Raw genomic sequence first — 10969 nt, 5'->3', positions numbered from 1 at the left:
CCTCCACCGTATCACGTAATCGATGTCTTCGCAGTGCGCGACCGTAGTCTCCGTTGCGCTGCGATACAGGGACATCACAGCTGCGCTGCCTCGAACAGCGTCACGATCGCAGTCCGCACACTAGTGCACCGACACCATATCTGCGCTGCCTGGAACAGCGTCAGTACCCCTGCTTGCACAAAATAGTGCACCGTTACCTGACTAACGCGATGAACAGGCGACTCGCAGGTAAGACCAGAGAAAAGAGATAGTGCTAAAGACAGTTGCTAGCCGTAACGTGTCCGGTTGACATTGCTAATTCTGTAATTCGTCCTTTGCAGAGATCCCGTAAAGACTGCACTGTGCCATACAGTCAGCACCGCGTCTGAAAGTGACTGCTTCTCACCAGAGTGCCGAAGGACCACCACCTTGCGGTAATTACCAACACGACTTCGACAAGAACCAACGCCTGATACACCAAATCCCAGCGATACTCCACCTGACTCGCGATAATACATATAAGCTGGTCTGGCTGTCCATATAAAGGGGTGTGGATTTCATCACAAAAGTGAACATTTTATTTGCTAAGGGTTCATGGGTCCCAAGGCTGACCCTGGAGCGGCTGAGCATACCTCAGCTATGGACGAAACCCCATTACAAATGGCGCCCGAGCAGGGACTTGATTTTGTGAGTGACAGTGAAAAACATGAAACGGTCACCAACGCTCATGAATCAGGTTCGCCACACCCCCTACACAATCCTAAGCATTGCAGTACATAAGAGCATAAGGCCCTAGCGCTTGAGACAGACACGACCAGTTGGATTTATTGGCTAACGAAGGAACGATTAGTCACCGAGTGCAGACGACACCACATCGCTGTCGAAGGCGTACCGTAGCAGATCTCCGCAGCGAGCTGAGCGCCTGCATCCGTGCAAAGCGCCACAATAAATCCACGGAGGACCTAGTGAAAGCGTTGGAAAGGGAAATGCAAGATGAAGGTAATGCCACCATACTTGTTCCAACCACCACGGCAAGAATTCCGAGTAACGCAACAGCAACACGTTATGTCATCACATCGGCTGCAAAATTGCCAGATTTGGAGGTTATAAACACCGTGCGGCGATGGAACATACGCTACAGCGGTCGCGAAAATTTACACGACTTTCTGGAGCGATGCGAAGAACTAGCCGAATGCTACTCTATAGCAAATAACGAGCTTCTTGCTACTATGCCGGAAATTTTGCAAGATAAAGCGCTGCAATGGTTTCGTATAAAACGCAATGTCATAACCACGTGAGTTGACTTTCGTTACGAGGCTGAACGTTTTTTCTTACCGAAACGACACCTCGCACATCTGGAAGAAACCATCCATCAGCGCAAGCAACTACCCAGAGAGAAAGCAAAGGATTATGTGTTGGCCATCCAAACGCTTATTCGCCAACACCCGAAACTTCGCGATGAAGATCACACCGAGCGTATATATGACGGCCTAAGGGTGGAATATCGCCTATACGTCCGACGAAGCGACTTCCACAGCGTAGACGAACTACTCGAGTTAGCCGAGGAATTTGAATTGTTAAGAAGCGAGGAGGCCAGGCAAGCAAAAAACACCAATCACTGTTTGACGGCGGTAAGTACCAAGTATTGCCGCGAGAAAGTTTGTGTGCGATGTAAGCAGCTGGGACACCAAAGGCACCAATGTCGCAACCGGCAGCGAGTATTTTGCTCTCGCTGTGGACGCGACGGAATTATGCCTCGAGACTGCAATTGCCTTATACGGGCAACAGTGCGAGCTACTCCGTCCAAACCCAGTACAACAGCACTCATAGCAACGATTCCGTATCCAGAGGGGAAACAAGGTGGCCGCTACTATCTGCCCGTTACTGTCGCAGGCATGCAGATAGAAGCTCTGGTGGACACTGGAGCCACGCTTACATATATCGGTAAGGAACTTCAACGACATCTGGTTAGGCACAAAATTAAAGCCAGACACCAGACCCGTCGAATTCAACTAGCTAACCAGACATACATACCTAGCACGGATATGTATCCTGTTACTATAGAGCTGGGTAACAAGTCCACGCACCTACTTGTATCAGCTCTACCGACGCTTTCGGAACATGTCATCTTAGGCATGGATTTCTTAAGAGAGCGAGGCCTGACTATCACCATTGATGGACAACCCCTAACGGCTACACGCCTAAGCACACAGGCACCCACCGACCACTTTGCTATGCCAACCTAAAGGCAGCATCTTGCAGAAAAGGAGAATCATCTATTGAACGCTCTTCTCACGGAAAACGCAGCAGCGTTCTCGACGATCACCGGCCCCAGTACAGCCACCGAACACATAATCCGCCTCAAACACGACCGTCCACTAAAGCAGAGATATTATCCACGCAACCCAGCGATGCAAGAAGTAATCAATCAAGAGGTGAACGAATTGATTACTRCAGGCCRCATCGAAGCCTCTAACAGCGCCTATAGCTCGCCCATTGTCCTAGTGCGAAAGAAACAAGGAATAGATTACCGGCAACTTAATACAGCAAGCATACCAGACGCATACCCACTTCCCCAAATAAACGCAATCCTAGACCAACTCAAGGAAGCTCGGTTCATTTCGACCATCGACTTGAAAAATGGCTACTGGCAAATTCCGCTCATGCCAGTATACCGCATTTACCATACCGGGGAGAGGTCTATTCGAGTAATGCCTTTTGGGCTGCATTCGGCGCCGGCAACATTTCAGCGAGCTCTAGACACCGTTCTGGGACCAGAACTACAGCCGAAGGTCTTTGCCTATCTGGACGACATCATTGTACTGGGAAACACTTTTGAGGAGCACTTAGAAAACTTGCAAACGGTGTTCACGCGCCTTCAACAAAACCATATGCAGATCAACTTTGAAAGGTGTAAGTTCGTGCAGCAACGCCTCCATTACTTGGGCCATGTAGTCAGCACCGAGGGTATTCACACAGACCCGGCTAAAGTCGCAGCCATCAGCGACATGACAGCACCTACCACCATCAGAGAGTTACGCCGCTTCCTAGGAGCAGCCTCCTGCTACCGACGTTTCGTTGCAGACTTTGCCAAAATATCAGCACCCCTAAATCGCTTATTAAAAAGGACAAGCGTTGGACATGGGGACAGAAGCATTCCAGGTGTTAAAAGAAAGACTAACTAGTGCACCCATCCTAGGTTGCCCCGACTTCGAGAGGCCCTTCTGTCTGCAGACTGACGCCAGCGGAGAAGGACTAGGCRTAGTGCTATTTCAGCGTCATTCTGACCAAGAACGGGTCGTAGCATACGCCAGTCGCAGCTTGACAGAATTGGAGAAGCGGGACTCTGCCACCGAACAGGAATGCCTAGCCGTAATGTGGGGCATAAGGAAAATGCGACCGTACCTGGAAGGCTATCATTTCACCGTAATCACCGACCATCATTCACTTAAATGGCTTCACACCCTGCAGAGCCCGTCCGGAAGACGCAAAGATACCCTCAACGTAGTCGCCGATGCGCTATCCAGATGCCCACGGAAAGTCCAAGAAGGCGATGCGTAACTTCTGCATGCCGTCCATGATCAACCGATTACCAACTTATCGATGGCCGGCTCTTTCGGCACGTCGCCYCACGCAATAAGCTGTCCAGGTCACCATGCTGGAAACTATGCGTACCAGAGCCCCGTCGACTYGAAGTCCTRAGAGAAAATCACGACGCTAGCACCGGCGGTCACATGGGTGTACACAAAACACTCAAACGCACACAGGAAAGTTATTATTGGCCTGGGATGCATAGGGATGCACTCAGATATGTGCGTCGATGCCAACAATGTGCCGAATATAAGGTAAACCAGCGCCGACCTGCTGGGATGATGGCCACCATGCAATGCTCACGACCGTGGGAAGTTGTAACGGCGGACTTTGTAGGTCCAGTGCCACGTTCAACCAATGGCAACACATGCTTGCTAGTGCTCACGGATAAGTTCTCCAAGTAGGTGGAGCTCATGCCAGTACGGAATACAACCACCGCCAGTGTTATAAAGGAGCTACGAGAGCGCGTGATATACCGGTTTGGTTGCCCTGACGTATTTTTTACCGACAACGGGAAGCAATTCACCGGCAAGCCGCTTACACATTTCCTGAGAGCCACGGGATCAAACATTGTTTCACTGCCGTTTACGCTCCACACGAAAACCCAACCGAGCGCACAAATAGAATCGTGAAAGCCTTGATTGCACAACGAGCAAAGGCCGATCACCGAACCTGGGACCACCAACTAGCCGAAATAGCTTTCGCAATAAATACATCACAACACGACTCGACAAAAACATCAGCAGCTGAGATAAACTTCGGGTACATACCGGCTACACCGAAACAAATCCATAAAGAAGAGATGTGCCTGACGAAGGAGCCACCAACGTGCTGACACTCACCGAGCTTTGGCAAGAAATTTCTCGCAACTTGTCTACTGCAGCCAAACGCCAAAAGAAATACTACGATCTGCGCAGACGATCATGGAAACCACTTATCGGCGAGAAGGTACTCAAAAGAGATCAACAGCTCTCTTCCGCAGTAAACAGCTTCGCACAGAAGCTAAAGCAGTTGCCAACCGAATACTAAGCTCATGCAGCTGCTGGCGAGCTTACGGACTCCAGCTCCGAGCCACTTATTACTATTGTAACGCAACAATAGACGTGGCCAACACTAATCCGTTTGCTCATCTCTTTCCAGATTCCTTCAAAATGAAACGCGCAATTAGCAGAATACCACGCGCACCGGGCAGCCGTACCAAGCGCCAACCACAGCCACCAGATGAGCCCACCAAGCCACGACCTTTCCAACCACCACCGGAAGCACGACCTCGTGAACGCACGACTGCAACCGGGGTGCATCAATTACACACAATTAGCGTAGATGCCACCGGGCCAGCTGTTCGAACTCGCCCGAGGTCATCCAAGCAGGCACAGGAGCCCAGCGCCGGCAACCCGCAACCGCGGCTGGTCATAACAGCTACAAAGTTGGAAGCATTGCCCCGACAAACGCCACTCAGCACGAACGCGCTGGAAATGCCAACTACGGGAAGAGTCCCAGCGGCATGCGAAACAAATAACGAAGCATGTGCTACGACAGGGCTGCGAGCCGCCCAAACTTCGACGTTACTCGTAGTCCAACCAAATGCAGCGAGTGCTGTCACGGCCAAAGCTAGTACCAGTAGGCAACCCGTACTTGAGGCACAAGAGGCACCAGCAACAGCAGCGACTACGGAGGCAAACACAGGCATAAATGACGATGGGGCGCCTGCTAAAACAACTGCCACGACGCAACGACGACACAACAACCAATTCTCGAGACCAGCGCACGAACAGCCCCGCCCAGCACATCGCAGCGAGAGGTAACACCAGCGGGTGAAATTCCAGGGTTCTTGGAGGGGCTGACCATGACCCGACAGCATTTCATCAGGCGCTCAAGGATGACGCTATTCTTCCGGGGCCGGCGTTTAGCCCTGAAGAAGTTGGAGGGCGACCGCGTATTGGTGCGATACGGCACAGAGAGTTGCGTGGTACATTTGTACGATTGATGCTAACTGTGTCACACAATACTTTGAAATATAAAACACGTTGTACCATAGGTTAAGAAGTTGTTAAAAATTATTGTTAATCATAATCATAAGATATAAGACACGTTGTACCATAGGTTAAGAAGTTGTTGTAAAATAAAGATCTCCACACCCGCTTTCAGCCCACGGCACACATGCCAACCAGGACAGCCAGCCAGCCTCCAGCCAGACCATCGTGGGTGGTCGACACCACTCCGTTCATATGTCCACTTAAAAGTTTTCTTTTATTTTATAAATTTTGTGCTTCAAACACTTTAAAATATTTCGCACTTGCACCAGGAAGTTATTTAAATTTTTATTTCATTTTTTGCTTAGGTGCCTTTCTTAAAATCTCGAGGGACCATTTGTTATAGTTTGCCAGTAGTATTCTTACTTGCTAGAGTATACCTATGAGATGGAAAATAAAACGCACTGATTTCCACACTCGCTATAAAATATTTATTTCACTATATAATCTTATTTTATTGTATGTAACACTGTGTATTTAAAGAAAGTCCAATGTTGGACACTTTTAGTGAACACGGTGCTCCACGTCATTCCCGTCACTTAGCGGTTATAAAAAAAGGAAATTGCGGTAGAAAAAAATTAACGGATCACAAATGAAAAAACTAAATATCGCGGACGACTGTCTTACTTTGTGGATGAAACGAAAAAAAGGGAAGCGATCCCGGACGGATCAATCCCTTTTGATACTGTGAGTGGTGAATATTAGATTATTCCCAGTCGTCTGGTTGATGGTCGTGTGGTTGTTGTGTTGTAGTAATGAGCGGTGTTAAGTACTGTGTTTGGTGCGTGTGTGTGTGTAGTGGTTTATGCTGTGAAGTGTTGTGTGATGAGATGTCTCGGAGCAGAGTAGTGTACATACTTTAACATTATTATGCTAAGGCTATGCTGTGGCTCCCGACAAAGTGAGAGCGGTAGTAAGAGCTAAATGAAATGCTACGGGAGTAGCATAGTTTTTCAAACGCTGTCTACAATAACTACTTTGCTTGAATTTGTATCACATGTATCAACGGGCTTTAGGGAAAATAAGAATACTGGGGGGTTACTCTGTAATGCGATACGAATATGAAAATGTTCGCATCTTCAATTTTGGTACACTGTAATTCGACAATCGCAGTAAATTTTCGAATTTAGTTTTTCCCTTTTGCATTGGCTGTACTCTACTTTGCTAAAGCAATTGTCAAACATGCGTTATATTCGTAATCTTTGTGCTACAAGTATAAAGAAGTCGCATTTAATTGGTTTAATTGTTACTAAAATATATAACGCCGTGTATATGAACTATTTTGCACAAATTTACAGGGAAGAACGGAAAATAAAACAACAAACTCAACCAAAGCAATTTGAAATTCTCGTGGAGTTCATGAAGGCGCATCCCGATTTCTTGAAAGGATCACTAAAAACAACAGACGCCACAAGTACCTCCAATAATTTATGGAAAAATTTAGTTTCCCATTTAAACTCAGCTGGGCCACCATTGCGCGACACTGCGGTGTGGAAAAAGGTAATTCCAATAATTGCACAGATAAATTATAAATGTGATTAAATGTAATCAATTAAAGGTTTGGGCAGACTATAATATTCACTTAAAGGCAAAAATGCGACGAAACAAAAATAATATTTCGGTAACTGGAGGTGGTCCCTTACTTTTCATACCCTTATCACAGTTAGAGCATCAAATAAGTGAGTTATTGTCAATAGAGGAATTAATAAATGGAATGAGTGGTACCTTGTCATTCGGTGCAGCTACAAGCAGCATGTGTCGGAGGTAAATGCAGATCTTACCGAACCAAATACACAAAACAGGGAACTACCACAATGTTTCAAAGTGGCATGCACACCTCACAAAAAACAGCAGACTAATCTTAATACACAAGAAAATGAACTACCACAATGTTTAAATGCAAAAAGCAGCAGACTCCGCTTGAACAAGTCGAAAACCAAATTATATTCCCCAATAACTCGATTAAAGTGTTAAACGATATAAATTTTAGTATAAAAATGTGGGACGAGCCACAATATATTATATTATATTTCAACGTTTAATACAACATGGCAACGCCATGTCAGCAAGTCAGCTGCGCCTGGCTTACAAGAAACGCTGAAACGAATACAACACAAAACGAACCAGGAATACATAGGTAGAATACATAGGTAACCGTTAGGCTTGAAGACGCCCGAGTTACATCCCATGCTAACAGCAAACACAGATGGTGTGAAGATAGTCTGGTAGATAAGAAAATATATTTATTTAAGAAAACCAGAAGATATGTAAAATTAAGATATGAGAAGAAACACTGATCCTAAATAAATATAATAACCAGCAGAAATTAATTCGCTCCAAGAATCAACAAAAACATCAGCATTTCCCGTCTCGAAGCTTCGATTAATGAGCTAGTTTACAGTTTTAAGCGGCAGAGCATATCTCGTTCCCGTTCTCGTCAGCGCTTTCGTTCGCRCACATCTTCACCAGCATTGAACAACGACACGTGTTGGTATCACCRAAATTTCGGCAATAAAGCTAAACGTTGCCGATCGCCGTGCTCATTTCAGGGAAACCTACCDTCGGACCGTTAGTGGCGGTTAACGGCTCCTCACGCGAATCAAACCGCCTTTTCATAACAGATCGCGCCACCAAAATCCAATTCCTGGTGGATACTGGCGCTGATCTCTGCACTTTTCCTAAATCTCTCGCACCGTGGCCGTCCGAACGAATCAACTATAATCTCACAGCAGCATATGGATCTACGATTAATACCTACGGTTGCATAACTCTAAAGTACTGCCCGTCGATCCTATATGGGCAGATGCACTAAAGGAGTTCCCTAACCTGACAAAGCCAGAAGGAATCTGTCAGCCAACAAAACATACGACGCAGCATCACATTTCTACTACACCAGGCCCTCCAGTTTCATGTAAAGCTCGAAGACTTGTTCCCGACAAACTTAGTGCGCGCTTTTAATCAAATATCTGTATCCAAAGAAGATATCGACAAAACTGCAATTATAACACCGTTTGGTCTTTTCGAATTTCCGTTCATGACGTTCGGACTTCGGAATGTCGCACAAACATTTCAACGATTTATCGACGAGGTAACACGTGGACTAGACGACTTCTTATTCCCATACATAGACGGCATCCTAATCGCTTCCAAAGATGTTACGCAACACCGCAGTCATCTTCGCTTACTTTTCGAACGACTTACTAAGTATGATGTCGTAATTAGCACCGCTAAATGCCGTTTCGGTCAGTCCGAAGTGGACTTTTTGGAACACCGCATTTCAGCCAAGGAATCTTACCTCTTCCTGGTAAAGTAGACGCGATAGTTAACTACCCACGACCAAAAACGATCCGAAAACTGCGTGATTTTCTCGGGATGATAAATTTCTACTGTAAATTTCTTAAAAACGCTGCTAAGTTACAGGCACCTCTGCACGAGTACATTCAAGGGACTTCAATAAAAGGTTCTCACCCGGTTCCCTGGACACCAGAAGGTTATGCAGCGTTCGTTGAATGCAAAGAAGAGCTACGTAAAGCAACAATATTAGCATACCCGGATACCTTGGGCAATATTTACTGATGCCTCAGAATATGCTATCGGCGCCGTCCTCCAACAACGGCGAGGACAACACTGGGAACCATTGGCCTTCTTCAGCCAAAAGCTTCAACCTGCTCTTAGAAAACACTGTCCGCACGACCGTGAGCTTCACGCTATCTACGCAGCTTTACGAAAATTTCGTTATATTTTAGAAGCACGACACATCACAATATTCACGGATCACAAACCTATGCTACACGCTTTTTCTCAGGATCCCGATCGAGCGACAACCTGGCAATTTCATCAGCCAGTTTACAACCGATATCCAACATATAGCCGGAAAAGCCAACATCGTTGCAGATGCTCTTTCTCGCGTCAAAGAAATTTCAATTGCAGTATCTTCAAACGAACTTGATCAAGCACAAGCTGAGTACGAAGAACTTCAGCAAAGAATATAAAGGGAACAACACGATACACTAAACTTGCGACCAGTCAACATTCCAGGCTGCAATAAGCCAATTTATTGCGACGTTTCGACCGATATTATCCGTCCATATGTTCCCACCGTGCTGAGGAAGAAAATATTCGACACTCTCCACAGCATTAGTCATCCCGGAGCGTGAGCTTCCGCCAAATTGTTAACGCAATGATTTGTTTGGCCAAGCATTAACCGCGACTGCCGTTTGTAGGCCCGAACATGCCTAGCTTGCCAACAAAATAAGGCATCTCGCCATGTTTTAACACCAATCCAAAACTTTCCAAGCCGCATAAGACGTATCGAACATATCCATGTAGACATCATTGGTCCATACGTACCTTCAAAGGGGTATCGCTACTGCTTGACAATTATCGATCGTTTCACMAGGTTTCCAGAGGCATTTCCCATTGATAGTATCGACGCCAAATGTGTTGCCCGCACACACACACGCACATCCATACGGTGTACCATTACAAATCATAACGGACCAAGGGACAGAGTTTAAGAGCCAACTTTTTAGCGCTTTCGATCGTCTCCTCGGCAGCAAACATATAAATACTACCACTTCCACATCCGCAGTAGAATGGAATGGTGGAACATCTTCACCGTCACTTGAAGGATGCCATTTGGTGCCACGAAAACAGCCCATGGGTTGACATGCTACCCATCGTTCTCCTTGGAATTCGTGTCGCTAGGAAGGAAGATCTTGGCGCAACTCCCACCGATCTCGTTTATGGAGAGTCAATTCATTTACCAGGAGAATTCCTAGCGCCTTCGACAAGATCTGGTTTGCCACCATCGAATTTTGCATTACGCTTGAGAAATTACTATGCAGACATGGCACCAGAACCCATTGTCCAACATGGTCAGAGGAAACCATTCATCTCCAAATAACTATCTACGTGTTCACACGTTTTTATTCGTCGCGACGCTCCACACCAAGCATTCACTTCACCTTATGAACGACCTCACCGAGTCATTTCAAAGCATAACAAATACTTCAGAGTAAACGTCAAAGGCGAAAACACTACAGTTTCGATCGACCGGCTAAAGCCTGTTTATTTACTTCCCGACGATAAGCTCAACGAGAGTGAGCAGCACAACGACGATGGCAACAGTACTACGCTTGCTACATCAACTTCACCAGAGTCATCTGAACCTCGGACATCTCCATTTTCGTCGCCATCATACTGCCTATCTGAATCCGATTCCAACTTATCTACACCGTCACCCAAGAGACGCGTTAGATTCCGCTGAACTTCTGATCATCTTCCTAAATTATCAATAATTTTGATAACGTTCTCCAAGAAGGGGAGTACTTGTGGGACGAGCCACAATATATTATATTATATTT

The 10969-nt window shown here is 46.3% G+C and overlaps 2 protein-coding genes across 3 annotated transcripts in view; both read left to right on the top strand.

The window, feature by feature from the left end:
* The window catches only part of LOC108975761, a 32142-nt gene that overhangs the window by 18088 nt on the left and 3085 nt on the right, over positions 1-10969 (top strand). The window lies entirely within an intron of this gene.
* LOC108975760 lies at positions 8-5794 on the top strand. 2 transcript variants are annotated; one of them, XM_018944467.1, is made up of 3 exons: positions 8-228; positions 321-4518; positions 4711-5794. In XM_018944467.1, exons 2-3 carry the CDS (start codon positions 4494-4496, stop codon positions 5373-5375), a joined length of 690 nt encoding a protein of 229 aa, XP_018800012.1. In that variant the 5' UTR covers positions 8-228; positions 321-4493; the 3' UTR covers positions 5376-5794. The 2 variants fall into 2 exon arrangements, with proteins under 2 accessions (XP_018800012.1, XP_018800010.1); XM_018944465.1 differs by having other exon boundaries at positions 321-5794.

The sequence above is a fragment of the Bactrocera latifrons genome, unplaced genomic scaffold (genome assembly GCF_001853355.1).
Source record: "Bactrocera latifrons isolate USDA-ARS-PBARC rearing strain unplaced genomic scaffold, ASM185335v1 scaffold_698, whole genome shotgun sequence".
NCBI lineage: Eukaryota > Metazoa > Arthropoda > Insecta > Diptera > Tephritidae > Bactrocera > Bactrocera latifrons.
The sequence above is the reverse complement of the archived record's forward strand: the minus strand, read 5'-3'. Positions and strand labels throughout refer to the sequence as shown.